We start from the raw sequence: 17,900 nt of genomic DNA, 5'->3' as shown, positions 1-17,900 counted from the left end.
TCCTGCTGGTTTACTGAATTTACAGATTTTTTTATGTCCATCTTCCTTGCCAAGCATGCAATATTTACACACTTTTTGTCTTAGCATTTCACTTTCTTTCTAAAAAATTCAAGTTAGAAATGAAATACTTTTAGTGCAGTTTATGCTATAAGAGGTGTTAGGGTTTATAAAAGCTTGTTTCTTCACTGCCAGCAACACTTTTGACAGATGTTAGAGAATGAGAGAAGGGCATGAATCAGTATTTTCTATACTACAATAAAAAAAAGGCTTGACCTGTCTCCATGGCATATTTCCTGCCTCTTCCTTCCATCAAATGAAACCCATGCTGTATTCCTAGCATCCGGGGAGAGCATGATCTGAAAAAGAGAAAAGAACTAAACTTCAGGTCCAAAACCTATTTTTCAAGAGCAAGGAACAAACACCTCCTCCATTTTATTAGTCAGGATGCAAATGTACATATTCCCACTTTGCAGAATGTTACACAACTACAATCCAGTAGGAAGCAGTGTGAAGTATTCCGCTAGTGGGCATATTATTTTAAACAAAGATGCATTCTTCAACCAGACTTGATCTGGTCCTCCTACAAATGAAAGAATGCAGGAGATACCAGAGCAGAAGAGGTCAGGAAATGCTGTGTGAGGTTCTTGTGGTTATTACAAAAGTTTTTAACTTAGAAAGAGAAATAAGATAACAGAAGCTAACCTTGAGTTCCACTCCAGCCGGAACAACAATAGGTCTGAAAGACAACGAGTGAGGGCAGATTGGGGTGATCATTATTGCAGGAACGTTAGGATGAATCATAGAAGCTCCTGCTGCAGCTGCATATGCAGTGCTACCAGTCGGCGTGGAGACAATGACTCCTGTGAAAGGAGCAAAAATTTTTTCACTAACATTAGCATTACAATCGATGTGGTATTTTGGAAGACAACTAAGAAATAGCAGTGTTAGGAAAATGAAGCAGAGAATGTATCAACTTGTATTTCACAGGAGAATTGCAGTCTAATACACAGAAAGTCAGAAACTCTGTTCTAATCCTGGCACAGCATGTTTGTTCTATGGCTTCATGTAAGTTGCACAAACTTCTAGATCGCAGGTTACACAACTTTGTAACAGTGACGTTCACTTTTTTAAGGGTAAGAGCTTTAAAGATTAACCTCTGTATTTCACAAGTTGAGACCTTAGGTCTTCGTCAGATTCCAGATATCCAAGCAAATTTTTTTCTGAGCTATTTCTTGCCCTAGCATACCATACCCAAAGAAACTGCCACTTGCCTTCACAAGTCCATGAACAAAGCTTACAGCACTTTAATGCGTCATGGAATGCATTATGTAGCAATGAATAAACATACCTATTCTTTGCACACTAGTGTTTTCTGTCATCAGTGAACTGAAGCTTGAGATTTCATTTCCATGTGAGAAAATCCTCTAGTAAAATAGCAACAGTATACACATTTAACTCAAGAAGCAGACTCACCATCTCCTTGCACTGTTGTTATCAGGTGTCCATCTAGAAAGACATCTACATTGGAAAGGTAAGAAGAAGGACCACGATCCACTACAACTTCATTTAGGACCTGCCATGATATCAAATATTACACCAGTGTGCTATTGCTGACTTGGCAATGTAGTAAGTAACAAGCTGAAACATGCTTTGAAAAATTCAATGCTGATTTAGTACCTGCCAAATTAGACTCTCTTTACACTTTAGTCTTATCAAATGCCAGCTGAAGTTTTCAGATGTTAAGAATTATTTCCAAAATAATAACAACAATCTGGTTGCTAACAATGTGTAGGGTTTTTCTTTTCACTTATAAAGATCTTTTAATCTCATTTTAGGACTACTACTTTGTTTTCAAAATAGAAGGGAAATATTACTACAGGAAAGTACAGTATTAGCACTTATGATTGCAGAATGTAATGATGTATGCCACTTCTTCATTATTCAGTGCAAATATAGTGAATTACAGCAATAGGGATCTGTCCCACACTTCTGGGCTAATGTAAGGACACCAATGAAAGGGGAAAAGTTATCATAAAACAAGCAGAAAGCAAATTACAAATAGTGTATTAGTTCTTTTGCTTATTTTGCCCTCTGACCTGATATTGCATAATTTGCTTGCCCACTTCTTTCTCTAGATTTGTAGACACTACTCCATTTTCTTCTATACCATTTTGTACTGTCATTTTCTCTCTGTGCTCTTTTACTACTTTCACTTTCAGCCTGCTTCGTAGAACAAGTGCTGCATTGCCTAGAAGTGAAATATGGGAGAAAGTACACAAAAATTATATGTTATCAGAGTAAATAAAACCCTGTAAGGACTAGCAAACTGTATGAAATGCCATCCATCTACTGCCGTGCTTTCAATGCTCCCAATTAGATTCACAAGATAATTGTCTACACTTGGTTACAGCTCAAAACTAGTTCTTAGCAGCAATGAGACATGATCAAGATTGGAAAACACTGTTAGGCTCATGTGATCTTCACTAAGACAAAAGCTAAGCTTAAAGAAAATAAGTGCATTAGAAACACTGTGAAAATTTTATACATTTTTTCAGGAATCTATGTTAGATGCAACTTAAATAACCTCATATTGAAGAAACAAGGTATTTCTTTCATTAATGTTTTATTTGCCTGGCTTCTCAGAATTTAAGCACTTCATTGCTTAGAGAAACAGACCTCAGAGCTACACTCTATTTGTATGTTTAACTGTCATTTAATGCGAGTTCTGCATCATCTTTTACTTATTTACTCCACAAAGGACAAAGTTACTTCTTAGCTGTTTTTCTTTACAGAATAGTACAGAAAACTGCACTGAACAGGTCAAGGCAATGCAATACTTTTGTTAGCTCAGTATACATTTCTTGTGACTGTCTTATGGGACAAACTAAATGAGTTGGTTAAGAAAACTTACTAGTCTTGGAAAAAGTTACAGAAAATGTAACAAAAAGAAACACCACACCTTGTCCCCTTAAATTTACCTTCTATAACCTGAGTGACTTGGGACTGAAAATTCTCAAAATTAAATGGAGTAAGAAATCCAAGGGATCCCAGATGAAAAGCCATAACTGGAGGTACACTACCCTATCAATAAAGAAAAGAATTTAAAAGCTACTGAATAAAAGCAATTCATACTTCAACTAATTGCCTGTAAATATTTTTACTATTGATGTAACTTCAACTGTGCATAATAAAAACAACACATTACAGACATTATTTTCAGAAGGCACAGGGTGAAACAGGCTTAATTAAAAAAAGTAATTAACAGCAAAGAACAAATGCTGAACTCAATAACAAAGGAAAAAAACATCTTTCATATACTTCAAAAAGAAAAGAGGTCTTTTAAGTCTATTTTTCATAAAAACCAACCTGGAAAAGCGAAGAAGCATAAAGTAAGGTCCCATCTCCTCCCAGGCATATAATAAAGTCTATCTGATTGGAGATATCATCATAATCTAGAGGCAACATTGAAATACAAGTTTTGAATTAAGTTTTGTCAACAGTCTTAATTTCCTAATATAAATGAAGTGCAGCATGCCAACGTTCACTCACAACCAAGATGTAACAACAGCTCTTTGCAAAAGACACGTTAGTTTAACAAACTTGATCTAAGGACTAAGGAAATACCAAGACAAATAAACAATATAATTCAATTTTACTTTCAAGAAATCATTACCATACCTTCTCTGAAGGTGCAAAATTTCTTCTTCACTGGTCCAAAATTATCATCGTTAGCTATAGCGGGGTCTTCCAATACTTTTTTTTCTACATACACTATCATATTGTTTTCCTTAAGAGAGGTGAGATGAGCTTGTTAATAACCTCTTAAAATGACAAAATATTTGACTCCTATCATAATTAGCATTAACTTAACATTTAAATAATATCTTACAGAAGTGGTCTGCATCTGTTGGTTGTGATGTTTATTTTTAACATGTGGTCTAATTCTAATAAGAATTTTGCAGCATGCATCGACCATCTAATAAATTAAACTAAACTTTGGAATATAGATTACACGATACAGTAACATTGCTATGTTTGTTCAAGGCTTAAAGGATTAAGCTTTTTATATCCCATTCAGAACTGCAAACAGAATTAAGGTAAGTTTTTAATTTATTTTTTTTTTTAGCTCTGTACCTGAAGTACTTAAGTACTAATCTTAAGCTCTGAAACATTTTATTACTTCCAGTGGCAATGGGTGTAACAATTTGTTTGCAGTATACAAATCCTGCCCACTCCACATTCAACAGAATCAGTAATTGAAAAGAGTTTAGATGTAAAATTTTTAATTATTATTAAAAATGGAATTTACATGTCATTACCTCAGTAAGATACACACAAAGCTCTTTAAAAGGCTGCAGCAGACTGGCATCATGTATCTTTTTAATAACAAGGACGCTTTTGGGAGGTTTGTTCCATGTCAACCGCTGGCTTGCTGGATCCTGAATGTGCCTAGAGATTAGAAAAAAAGACAGTGTTACCACACTTTGCTTTGACAACATACTTGTCTGTTAAGAATATATCTTTAATTATAATTGCACTCAGTCCTAGAACAATAGAAAGGAAGATGCAATAGCTCATACTGTAATGACACTGTGTATTCCTCTATCTTGTTTTAGTGCTCTCTCTCCTCTTAAGCTGACTTAAAATAAGGAGGAAAATCCAATTAAAGAATCAGAAAAGGCTGCAGTGTGATTTTTTTTTCCCCATCCAATACTGTAAGTCAAAGAGCTTAAGTCAATGTAAATTTTAAAAATAGTGCAATAGTTCCAACCCAAATATTCTTTTTTTCTTTTTAGCAAAGTTTCCTTCAGCATTTTTTCACTGATACCAATATACAGACACAGATTCCTCAACACAGTTTGAAGCCTGTAGAAAAAGACACAAATTCTACAGTTTTCCTAACACTAAAAACACTACCACAAGACAAGGGGAAATAATTAAGATTCACATGGTCATCTGTACCAAATACTCAAGATAAGTCTTAACAACTATGAAAAAACCATAGCACCTAAACTCTATTCTGGGAAGTCTGCACTTGCAAGTCTTACACTTCCTATCATAAAGCTTCATAAACAAAGGGGTAAACAGGAACAGATGCCTGTACACTTCTGTTCCAGGCAAGCACCACAGATGTCTAAGTGTACATAACTTTTGTGTAAAATTTCTTTAAAACTCTAATCTATATATTAATTTTATTTCAGTGTTGATCCCAACACAAGTTTATCTGCTTAAAGTGGCACAACTGCTACTTTAAATTAAAAAAACCCCAAAAACTTAAAAAGTATTTTAAAACTACTGTCTGCCTATTGTCAGGACAGCATGCTAAGACTTGAGAACCTCAAGAACTAAATGTATGTACAGAAATAATTTTGTGGCTTTCAAGAGGGTTCAGTAACAGAACCCTCATCTTGCTCTCTAATAGCTTTAGTTGATTTAAGAATACCCAGCTGTATTTTCCTTATTCTTTTAGATCTACTTCTAAGCTACATAATTTCCCAGTTGTATTTTGCACATAACAAGCATCCCAACCTTTTCCATACAGTGCAGACATAATCCTTAAAGCAAAGCAGATTAGTATAAATGCTGAATAAGTCACATTTACAAAGAGATTTGGATTTAGCACTTGAGGGGTTAAAATAAAACAGATGATGATGCCAGAGCTGGAATAATCTGTTCATTTTACTTTGCAAAATGCCTATATTGGACATACAAACACAGCAGAAACTACAGATTAATGAAGTAGTTTAATAGCAATAACATTTACATCTCTCTCTCTATTGTTACATAACACAGAAGAATACAAATATGCAGTTACACTCGGTATCACACCCAGGCTCTCAGCATTACGTTATGTTTCACCTCATTGTATGTTGGAGTCAAGGAACTGTAGAATAGTGTGGAGGTTGGAAGGCACTGCTGGAGACAGTCTAGTCCAATCCCCTGGCTCAGTGTAAGGGCGTTTTGAAAAGACCATACTCAGTCTCAAATATCACCATGAATCTGAGATGACTATGAATTTGAAAGGCTTCCTCTGACTTAACTAACCAACTAATAGCTAAACTGAAAATAAAACAGAATAAAATAATAGAACAAGAAGAGTTGCATTAATGTGTTTACTGCTGCCCAGCAGTTGGAAAGGAACCAAAGCTGATGTTTTATACGCTATTTCCAACACAAACGGTGACTAAGGAAGCATTTTCTGTACTACAGTTCATTTCATAAAATCAAATTCCTCAAATCTCAATACTGTTAAAAGGTTAAAATGTTAAAAATACATATAGAGAAACCACTCCCAAAACCATTTCAAAATGATTAGGCTATCTTCTAAGGCTAGCAAAGAACTAAAGACTGCAGCACCGCTTTTCACTTAATAAACCTAGAACTAACACAGACCTCATTCAAACAAACGACAGGCTGCCTATTTCAGCTGTACTCACCAATTCCACGTAGTTCTACTAAATGAAAGATTACTCATAAAATGCTTTAAGATCTTCATGTTTCTTTCCTAGAGTCAGGAAAATGCAACAGCTCCAAAAAAAAAAAAAAAAAAAAAAAAAAAAAGGCTGAGGCTTTTATCAGTTATCAATAAACTGCTGCCTCAAAAGAAAAAACATTTTTCCTCTGAAAATTCCTTTTTCTCTGCTACTTATTTCAATCAGTTCCAATAAAAAGTTGTGAGGCGTTACAGAAAAATGCTGTATAAAATATTTATTACAGATCTTCAGAGGTGAGGTTTCATAAGAAAAATCCCATTTCAAGAGTTTAAAAACAGGTATTCGACCTCCCCACTCCTCAACACCACAAGCACCCGACTCTTTTCACTGAACAGTCACTCAGTTCATCTGGCCATCTTACGTAAGAGTCTTCAGAAAGCAGGTCCTTCAATACAATCATCAGCACTAGCACTTAAAGAGACACCAAGACCTTCACTAACTTATGCCAGCACATAAAAACTAAAATTTTCTGTTAAAAAATTTTCTCCAGTGAAGAGAGCTGAACAAAATTCCTCACTATAGAGAAGAAAAACCCAAACAAAAAGGTTTTGCTTGTTTTTAGAAGCCAGAACAAAAACCTGATGTGTAGTAAGAATAATAATTTACAATTTGGTCTTCAAATAAATCCTTCCCTTCAGTGACCAGAGAGCCCCCTTTACTTTCCAGCTGTTCTGAACACCACATAAGCAGTCTCTTCCCCAGCAAGTGCTGCGTGTTTGGTGTTGCCTGCAGCCTCTGTACTCAACTGATCTTGCCGCTATCATTATATTGTACCACGCTGGCCCAGCCCATGGGGAGGAGCACGTTCATCACAGTCAGGTGGGTAAACACACAATGCACAACACGAGCTGGGTTTTCAGCTGAACTGCAGCGCTCCAAACCACCAACTTCAGAACAAAGAATGAGGAAGCTACGAGTTACTGCACGCTGCAAGATTTCCGCCACACCTTCATAGGAAAGTTAGGGTATCACCAACCTGTTTTGAGGAAGGCTACGTAAAGATTTAGGCAAATGAATACTTGACTCAAATACATTACTTTTAACTGAAAGAACAATGAAATAAAACTTTTCAAAGTGACAAAACCAGGGACTACTAACTTGGTTAATCTGTAGAACACTGACACTCCTCGTTTATCCAAGTCAAGACATCATTTATTAAGTATATAATACACAGTGTAAAAAGCAACACTTTTATACCCCCCAACCTATAAAATTAAACTGTTTATATGCCTGCTAAGCAGAAACCAACTTATTTTCATACTAAATTTATCAGCAGATTCTAAAATTAAACTTGCCCTTAATGATATTCATACACTGAAAGTGCCATAGACCAAATATAAAATTTCAAACTATCAGCTCAAACACACAATACCAAGAAAGGGAGAAGGCTTTCCTCAGATTTCACAACACACAGAACCATTTCTCCTCCTTCCCTTGTGTTGTCCATAAAAACGTTTGTTCCTCTATCATTCAGAAACACTGCTCTTTAGTTATTTCAAGTCAATGGAATAAACAAAATGCTACCAATAGCTTCTCCATATCATAATTAGATGGCTATAAGGTTTAACACAAATGGTGAGTTTACTGTCAATTATTTTGGGAAGTGTTTATTATAGTTGACATCAAACTATGGATTGGAGATTATGCAAAATATGTCTAAACAAAACTTCAGTACTTAATACTATTCACATGCCCTGCTGTATTTTATGTGAAATTTTTTTGTTTGTTTGTTTTTTGTTTGTTTGTTTTTCCCCAAAATAGATACACTGAGCTGTGAGAAAACTCCCATTAGTTTGGGTAGCAGACAGTGGGCCTAAGGACACCACATGAATTAGTAATGTAAAACCAGTAAAGTTAATTTCCTTTTATGTCTGTTACCCTGCAGGAAGTATTCCAAGCAGCAAAACCACTATAAATCCATACAGAGAAATACCAATTATGTCCCATTATCCCTTTGGAAAAAATAAATTCCTATTACATTTCTCAACACACAGATCAAGCTAATGCACTTTTAACGGGTTTTACTTGAGAACACAGTTCAGCAGTGCTATCTATGCCCCTCTCAGACTGACTTTTTAAATGGTTAATGTGTGATAAAAATGGCAGGCCAATTTTGGCAATGGGGACCCCAAGGTGGCAATCAAGCAACATTAAAATCTCTAAATATCAGGTAAAATACAAATGATGCTGATTGGGGGATGAATAGTGGAAAAGTAAACTTTTGTCTTTCACACAGAATAAGCATAACACCATTCACTTGACAAGTACTTACATAATCGTTTTAGGATTCTGCAGCATACAGGCCTTTGGTCCAAACGTGGTCACTGGGCATGGTCCATGCAAGGAGCGTGTTCTTCTAAACACGGAATTTAAAAATAATCAATAAATAAAAGAAATGTGACAACAGACAGGATATAATTAGCTACCCAACCACCAAAACCACTTTTCTGAAAAAGCTGCACCAGGCAACACAGGTCAAAGTACATTTCTTAAACCTACATTTGCAGTTGACCAGCCAATGTAATTTTACATGTATTAGTTCTCACATTTCAAATCTAAAACTTAAGTCCTTTACCTTCTCCTTGAAAGTAATTTTATTCAAAGCCTCACTCACAGTTTATCCCCTGCACATACTAAGCAATCACTTCCTAAATATTAGTACCAGGCACATATTCTTCTTGTATTAATTTCATCTTTACTTTGCACAAAGGAGACATCACAGCCTCAAAGAAGATATGCTGAAGTTTTCTCAAGCTGGTTCTGTGAATTCATGGCAAGCCTGCAGAGATTCTGTTTAGCCTCAACTCTTCTGGACAGTACAATACAGAATAGTACATGTGTCTCCCAGAGAGACAAAAAAAAAGTGTAGATAAATCCCAAATTAGAAAAATATAATCTATTTTCAAGGTCTCACTACTGTGAAAAGGAAAAATTCTATATTTAAGAAACAAAGCACAAAAATTTCCTGTTTCAGAATTAGCTATGTGTTTCTTACATATCAAAAGAACTTCAAATTTTTTAAGTTAGAGTAAGAAGACATTTAAATAACTAAAGGACACATTTTTCAACTCCTCAATTTGTTGTAATTCTAAATAATAGTCAATATGATAGCATAAACAAGCACTTAACACTTCATGTACTCAACCGGGAACTTGAGCAGTAGTTGACTGAACATTTCAGAGCATGTAGGAAGTTATTTATTAAATAACACCGAGTAATTATCAAATGAGAGACGTGGCAACACTCAAAAGAGACTCAAAATATCTCTGGAATAACAGCAGCTGAGTAAAAGAGCAACAGCGTTCAGTTTTTGTTATGTAATTCAGCAGCCTCACAACCTTCACTTAACAAGCGTGCCTAAGCAATTAATTAAAATACAAAACCTAAGCTAGAGCTTTTGTTTATATAGGATAAGCACTTTCTCTTCTCTAACGTTTTGGCATGTGTTACTTTCTGTTGACAACGAGCAAGTAAACAACCAAGCATTAGTGTGCATCAATTCCTAAGTGACATCAGCTGCACTGCTGGGACACAATAACCACAGTACTTTTGTTTCTGTACTTCTTGAAGCACAATGTCTTATCTAAGAGCACACAATTTTAGAATAGGACATGCAGAATGATTAAATCTGTTAAAAATACACATAAAATAGCTCAATGAGTGCTCTTAATCTCAATAAGGTACAGTAACATATATAAATTAGGTTTCCCAGTATAAGCCATGAGAAGCATTTACAATGAAATCTTCAACACCTTCAGATTTCTTTGCCATGGTCAAGTGACCGTAACGGTGTCGTGATCATTTAAACACTTTTTTCCTTGTTTAAATCTTTGCACTTAATAAATTAATAAAACACAATCCTTCAGTTCTAAGGTATATAGAGATATGTATCTGCAGCACTAGGCCTTAGTTTTGAATAGGTAGAAAAAATGCTTATTTTTTCAATTTATTTGTCTAATAAGAGCTAATATGATCTTCATCTTCAAATAAACAGGAGCTCTGAAATGTCATTTATCTTCAAACTTAAATCCCACCCAGAACACAGCATTGCTCCTAGCTCTAGGATAAGATTATCTGGAGCAAGACAGAACTGCTCTACCTTACCTTCCTCCCACCTCCTGCAGCACATGGGAGTAAAACTTACTCAAGTCATGTAACTGTGGAAACATTATGTAAATGCTATTAGAAATTATTCCATTAAAAAGAAGGGGGAAATATGCCTTTCCTGTGTTTAATTCAATTAACAAAGGAACTGGTAACTAACATATTGCTTGGCAGTAACAAATCATTACTGCACTGCCTTCTATTGTGTATATTATAACGTAGCTCAGACCAGTCTGATGACTCACTCTTGGTGCTAAAAAAAACCCCCTCAGAAATCTAATAAAAATCAAAAACAGATGACAAGTTTAAAAGATATAATTAAGGAATAACAGTAACATTTTATTTGTTCTATTTCTAATAAAATATGCAAGTGTAAGACTTGGATTCCAATAATGAAAATGAATATTTAATTTCCTATATCTAACACACAGAAGTGATATTTGGTTTTCAAATAATTTTTCCATTTATAAGTCCAGGCATAACTAATCCCATCAGATAAGGCTATTACTAAGTGGTTTATAAAGCTTACTTTATTTCTATTAAAACAGAGAAATGAGCAAGAATTGACATAATTAGAGATTAATACATGTACCAATACGTGTAAAGGAATGTTAAGTCTCTACTTGTGAACAATTACACTTGAAATCGAGATAGTTAAATAACTATATAATAATAGTTAAATAACACCCCGGCAATATCACCTCCCACTCCTTGCTCCACTCAAGTTCTCCCAAATAACTGTCTTTTTTGCCTTCTTTCAACACAGGTCATGATTCCACACAATCCCAGTAACTGGCTAAACTCTGTTACTACAAGAAGTACGAAATATCCACATCTGACCTTTGTGACATTCAAACAAAGTTTTCTCTGCAAGCTCTAATTAATAATTGGTATACATTTGGGTTGAGCAGACAGGCAACCACTTCAATCTGAATACTACATAGCAAGCCTGACATCACTTTCTGACATCCTGCAAAATGCCTTGTGACAATTTGGCACTAAATTGAAGACAGCCAGTGAATGAATGCAGAGCATCTTAATGAACAAAAGTCTCATAAACAATAACCCTAATTCAAACTCACAATAGGTAGGGTCTAAAAAGATCACTTCTAGCTTAAAAAAGTAGTGATTTAGGCAGAAGATAATAACACACAAAAATTCAGACCACATGGGCTTTGACAGAGGTTGACTGAAGTCTACATTCTTAAAGGTTTAAGTGAGAAGGGAAAACACACGAGTTTCACAGCACACTTTTAACGTAAAGTCTTACGCATCGACTGTGACACGAACCAGAGCAGCTACAACAGTGCAGTCAGAGCACGATCCTTTGTAAACAGGTTCTAAAAGCACTAAAGTACAGACTTTCTGAAGTGCATATGCAAAGCAAGTATTTTCCTAACCTTTTAGCCTCTTCAAATAAAGGCTTTTATTATGCCTCCCTTCACCACAAAGCTTCCCCCTGCAAGCTCCAGCCTTACCCATATACACTCTGCCTTTCAAGAGCATTCCTACCAGCAAAACAGTCACTCTGGACAGGAATTTCATCTGGTGAGAAACTCCTCCATGATTCTGTCTGTGATTTTAGAGAAGGTCACAACGTCAGTGAGGTAAAGTTCCACTGTGCTTCCCCATGAGCTCAAGACACACAGCTACTACAGCACGCTATTCAATATTTACAATGGGTCCAAAGATCACAAAATCAAAAGTTCTGTCCAAGCTGTCCACATGACAAGAGCCTTGCAACAAGATTAGAAATCTGGCTCAAAGAAAAAGTGGGCGTTTCTCAGTGCTGGGAAACAATCTGCAAGCACAAACTCACTTCGTGCTGCCTCACGTTACCATATAACCTCAGTACTCACGCACAGCACTAGAGCTCTAGCTGGAGATTTGGAAAAATTTGCAGAGGTGTCTCTACTGTTGACTGATTCTTTTTTGAGACCATGAACTCTGCAGATACCTTTTTTGACAGCCATGCCATTCTGATTACAGGTCTGCTCTTGGTCTAACCCCATCTTTAACTTCCTGCTTTCATTTTGGACTAACAGCTTTTTCATTTTAGGAATCCCTTAAAAGCAACTTGTTGAGCAAGAGGTAAAGTTCTGCCTACTAATTAAAGATCTGGAACCAAGCATAAAACTGTTCCTTTCTTGTGACCTGAGTTACAATCAAGCTATAAATTAACATAGCTTGGTAAAGATGCATTTGTATTTTATTTCTGGAAGGTACTTAAAATTTCTGAAGTTAGGTTGAAATATGACAAACACCATAGCATTCCAAATTCAAATCTACCCTAAAACCCAGGAAGTCAAGTAGTTGGGCAAAATTGGTTCCTCAAATTGTAGAAGTAGTATTTTGTGTTTATCTGCTTATAAACAATAACCTTCTAAGCTTTTATACTTTAAGAGCTTCTCCTAGCTGGAAATAAACCCATACTTTCCTAACTAAATTTCTTACTAAGGAATAATTTCTATACACAACACTACAGATAGCAGTTTTATGTGCACTTTGTCTTCAAAGAAAGGATCTATTACATTTCACATAGCCATTTCTAAATACAAACAAATTCTTGAGCCCAGACTGACATACTTCAGCCAGCCTTTAAGTGGCATATAGAAAGTAAATGAGTAATGTGTTGTCTCGCTGAAGGTGTACACGCAGATATAGAATGTTGCTGAAATATCTACAAAAATCAGTTTAAGATCTGTCAAGAAGCTCTGAACAAGAAGGCAGGCCCCACAACCAGCCAGAACCTACTCACATCAATGTCAGTTTAGAGATGACCACCTACACAGCTACTTCAGAAAATCAAGTTCTTTTCACAGCACGGACCACAATAAATGGTTCACTAATCATCTCCCTCTCTATTTATTACTACAAAACACTATTTTTGTTTCTGCTCATCACTTGTCACAGCTGCCAGACTATGGTTATATAAAAATAGGAGTGAAAACTAAAATCTACATAACTTTTAAAATTTTTTTTTTCTTAAGAGCAGCATACCGGAATTCTTTGGTGCTTCCAAGGGCTGGTGAAGCCGACAAACTTCGTGACTTAGCTCGTCCCCGGCTGGTATTGCTCCACTCCTCATCATCGTGACATGTTGAGCAATGATAAGCAGAATCTGAGCTCACATCAGCCTTACTGGCACACAGTTTTTCTCGATTCATCTCCATACTGGAAGTGAAGGAACCTCAGTGAGAGAGAAATTCAGTTCCTGTGGAAAAACAACAGGAGAAAGGGGATAAGGAGGAAAGAGGAGAAAAATCACAGTATTAGCAAAGCTAATAGTTTAAGTATTAAACACCAAGTTTATGCACTTTGATAAACACTTCTTAAAAGGACCTGGGCAATTGGTAAGTTCTTCAAGGTAATCAGAAGACCAGAATTAAAACACCTATATTCCCAGATTTACACAAGGCTCAGTGCAAAGTTGTTTCAAGACCAGCACAGATTCACATCTCCAGTTATATATGAGATAAAATAAATCTTAGATAGTGAAGAGCAAGAAAAGCTTTAAATATCTGCCAAGGAATCAAGAATCAGGAAAATCTATAAAGTCTCCTATTAGGTGATACATATACTGAACAAATAAAAGTAGAATACTCTAAGCTGCAATAGAAAAAAAAAAACTCAATGCAACAGAGACAATCTTAATAAACTTGAGTTCTTCACAAAAACGAGACTAATACCCAGCTGAGAAGAGACAAAAACAAGTTGGAGGACAATACTGAAGTTCTTAAATAATTTGTGACAAACTGGGGAGATGATCCAAAACAAACAAGAGGAAATAAGGACAAATGGGAAGTATTTAACTGCCACAAACAATTGGCACAAATGAAAGATAAACAGCTGGTTAGACAGCAATTCTGCAGAAGTAAAAAACAAAAGAAAACAAAAACCCAAACGTTAAATAACTGTCCTTCCCTAAAAGTGCTAGGAATCCTGTATGTCAGCTCCCATCATTATTGGAACTCAGTAGAAGCTGCCTTATCAGAATATAAAGAGAAGCAACTTTCAGTGTATCATTAAACACTAAACTATAAACAATAGTATCTAAGATAACAGAGCCCAGAGGAACAGTACATTCCTCAAACCAGTTGATTTCAACATGGGGAAAAAGTTGATTTGGTAAAAATTTGCAGATGTTTTTAAAACAGTTTCATCACTTTGGATCCCACTGTATCCTGTAAAGAATGGATCATAACAGTATTGTAACCACTAAAATGGACTATGGCTCTGGAAAATACTAATAGAATAATGAGATTTAGCTGTAAAATTACCAGAGGATGACAATCTCCACAATTTTACAAGAACTATGTTTCACAGCATCCCAACTTTTTTTAGATAACAAAAAGCATCAATAAAATGAAGTTGTAATTTTAGAATGAGCACTGGCTCATGACTGGATTAGACAGAACCACCTCCTAATCAAACTAGCAAATGCTTTTGCCCCTACTGTAGCTGAGGCTTACCCTAAGAGAGCACCACTACAAAGAGCTACAATTACTGGCAGCCATTAATAACTTATTAGATCCTGCACTTGTAAAGATATCAGTGTTCAGTCGTTCATTACTCATTGCTTAGCATCACCTGCAACCTTGACTTGGGAAATTTCAACACATTTATAATTCTTTTACAATTAAAATTTAAAAAAATGTAACTCCATTTTCAGACAACTTTAAGCTCAATATAAAATCCGTGCCAGTTGATTTATGCACATAATTACTCTGATCATGCAAACACATATGTAAAACAGACTGTAAAATCTGACTCAAATAACATCAATTATTTTTAATAGATTTTAATTTGTATTACCTTTTATCTGTGTTTTATTATCAAATTTAGAAACTAGGTATTTCCAAAAGAAACCCTGTCCTCACAGAATTATTCTAGGAAATGATACAAAAGAGTTGTTTTTATCTATATCACTAGTTAGCTCTCAATGTGGAATGCTACTGAACTGTTTCAGAAGTATTGAGAGGGAAAATCAGCAGTTGGCAGCCTCATCTCCTCTCACCTATCCCCAACAGCACATTTCTCAGAGATTCATATATCCACATACACACATCTGCACTATGCACCCACTCTCAAAAGTCAGAATTCTAAGTAATTTTTTCTTAAAAATCTACATTGAAAAATGGGCACACACAAAAATTCACCAGCCTAGGTAATTATTAGTACACCATTTTCCTTTGCTTTTGCTTTATATCAGTTATAAACTCCTCACTGTTTTTTATCCATACACTGAGAGCTTGACCTGGGTCTAGGAAAATACAAATTACAACAACAGCTAACAAAGTGTATGGAAATGCAACCTCTGTGAAAGCAGTTTATGGAGAATTCGTTTTCTCAGTAACTTAAGAGTTGATACATTTGAACCCTATTGCACAGGATCACCCCTAAGAGGTGCAGAGAACAATAATTTATATAGTAAGCAATAAATGTAGGTGTGTTTCTGAGTGACTTTATTTGAAGTATCTTCATCTGACAGATGCTGCCAGGAAAGAAAATCAGATTAGCACAAAACTGGAAGTAAGACAGTGTGCAGACCTACTAAATACAGCCTAAGAACTCGATATTCCTTCCATGTAATACTTTCCAACTCAGGATGTTTTAACTACAGCTTACACCATGTACTGTTTAATTAACATTCCTTCACAAGACCTTTATTAAATAAGCAGACTTGACATAAACACAAAACTATCACTGAACAGCTTCCAGGACTGGATCCAAAAACTTTTAAGCACAGGTCAACAAACTAGTGAAAAAGCTGCTCTGGTCTAAATCATGTCCAAAATTTTTAAAATAATAATAATAATAATTTAAAAGAGTAAAAAAAAAGTATTTAGACGTTCAGCACTACAGAATGAAGGACAACTGCAGAAGTGTTAACATTTAATATTAAATACCTGTGATGGTGACACACAGTAGCCAGTTAAGACACCTCTCACATGTATCCAACGTTTTACTGTAGTTTCCCATCCTCAACTTCTCTGTCATTATAAATGAACACTCCCATGAACCAGAGGTTCCATCAAACCATCTTTACATAGAAGGATACAACACCATAACATCCCCAAAGCTTTACAACTATTATTAAGGAATGATGCTCCAGGTCAACTGGAAGAGTCCTAGTTACACAGGAAATCTGACACAATTCTGCTGAGCTCACTCAGATCACATAATCCACATCCAGGTGGTCAGGTAAGAGTTACGTGTGCTCACCTCTCATAAAGCAATCTTCTCCACTGTTTGTCAAAGAAATATGATCATTCGATGCAAGCAGCCTGCTACACAAGGAGCACAAGGCTGCAAATCATCAGGCAATTTACATTTTTTTTTAATGAGCATCCTTGGAAGCTGTTATTTTATAACAAACTTTTCCTGTCAAATGTATTGCCCTAAATCATCATCACAGGATTACTGCAGGGTCAATCCTGACCAAATACTCACACAACTTTTAACATCCCTTCAAGACTGCAGCATTTTACTAATTCTTTAGAAACTGCATCAGCCATTCAAAACACCTCATTTTGTAACTTATTACCAAGCTTGTATCTGGGCATAAAAGAACAACATTCAAAAAACAATATCAAAAAATGGCACCATTTGCCCCATTGCTACAGACCCTGGTTTGCTTAATAACTTAATTTTATGGAGAAGTTTTTTTTCTTATTATATTTTGCTGAAGAAAGCACTGCAACGGAGGTTACACTCACATGGTGTGACTCCATCCCTAAGGCACTAAACCCCCTCTCACCCAAAAAAGAAGGAACAACTGTATTGAGCAGACAAAACTTTCTTTTTGGTTTCGTTTAGAACTTCATATTCTAGTATGCCTGAAGGGAAAAAAAAAAAATAAAAAAATCCATATTGAAATTTAGCAGTCTGACAGCGGATGAAATTTAGTAGCATATTTTTTTCATTACATACTATTTCTACTAAAAAGCAGACAGTATGACTATCACGTGCTAAATACCCAGGGAAAACAAGTCCATGTGTTAACCCTTCCTCTTCGGACACACCAACACACTCACCCGCAATACCAAGGAACAGGCGTTAATAACCTCAAACTCATCACCATCGCTTTAGTCACAAACGTGGAAGGAAACAAACCACCGAGGAGGTGGATCACGCCTGATGTGTGACCCGCAGATCGCGGGACAGATTAAGCGGTTTGCGTTATCCCTTCGGGAAGTTACCTTACCTCAGGGCTGCCGACCCTCCCCTCACCGCACCGCACCGGAGCGCGCCCACAGCGCGGTCCCGTTGGAGAGTCCTCCTGGAAGCCCGCGGAGGGAC

The 17,900-nt window shown here is 36.0% G+C and overlaps 1 protein-coding gene across 1 annotated transcript in view; it reads right to left on the bottom strand.

Annotated features, from left to right (window-relative positions):
- The window catches only part of NADK (NAD kinase), a 14,677-nt gene extending 906 nt beyond the window's left edge, over nucleotides 1-13,771 (bottom strand). Inside the window, exons 1-10 of the mRNA XM_010173700.1 lie at nucleotides 13,599-13,771; nucleotides 8,767-8,850; nucleotides 4,320-4,449; nucleotides 3,679-3,787; nucleotides 3,367-3,452; nucleotides 2,979-3,081; nucleotides 2,097-2,248; nucleotides 1,474-1,573; nucleotides 703-860; nucleotides 274-356 (exon numbers count right to left, since the gene is read on the bottom strand). Of these exons, the coding sequence (XP_010172002.1) occupies nucleotides 274-356; nucleotides 703-860; nucleotides 1,474-1,573; nucleotides 2,097-2,248; nucleotides 2,979-3,081; nucleotides 3,367-3,452; nucleotides 3,679-3,787; nucleotides 4,320-4,449; nucleotides 8,767-8,850; nucleotides 13,599-13,771 (1,178 nt within the window). The remainder of the gene's footprint in view (nucleotides 1-273; nucleotides 357-702; nucleotides 861-1,473; nucleotides 1,574-2,096; nucleotides 2,249-2,978; nucleotides 3,082-3,366; nucleotides 3,453-3,678; nucleotides 3,788-4,319; nucleotides 4,450-8,766; nucleotides 8,851-13,598) is intronic.
- Nucleotides 13,772-17,900: the final 4,129 nt, after the last annotated feature.

The sequence above is a fragment of the Antrostomus carolinensis genome, unplaced genomic scaffold (assembly GCF_000700745.2).
Source record: "Antrostomus carolinensis isolate BGI_N321 unplaced genomic scaffold, ASM70074v2 scaffold35148, whole genome shotgun sequence".
Lineage (NCBI taxonomy): Eukaryota > Metazoa > Chordata > Aves > Caprimulgiformes > Caprimulgidae > Antrostomus > Antrostomus carolinensis.
The sequence above is the reverse complement of the archived record's forward strand: the minus strand, read 5'-3'. Positions and strand labels throughout refer to the sequence as shown.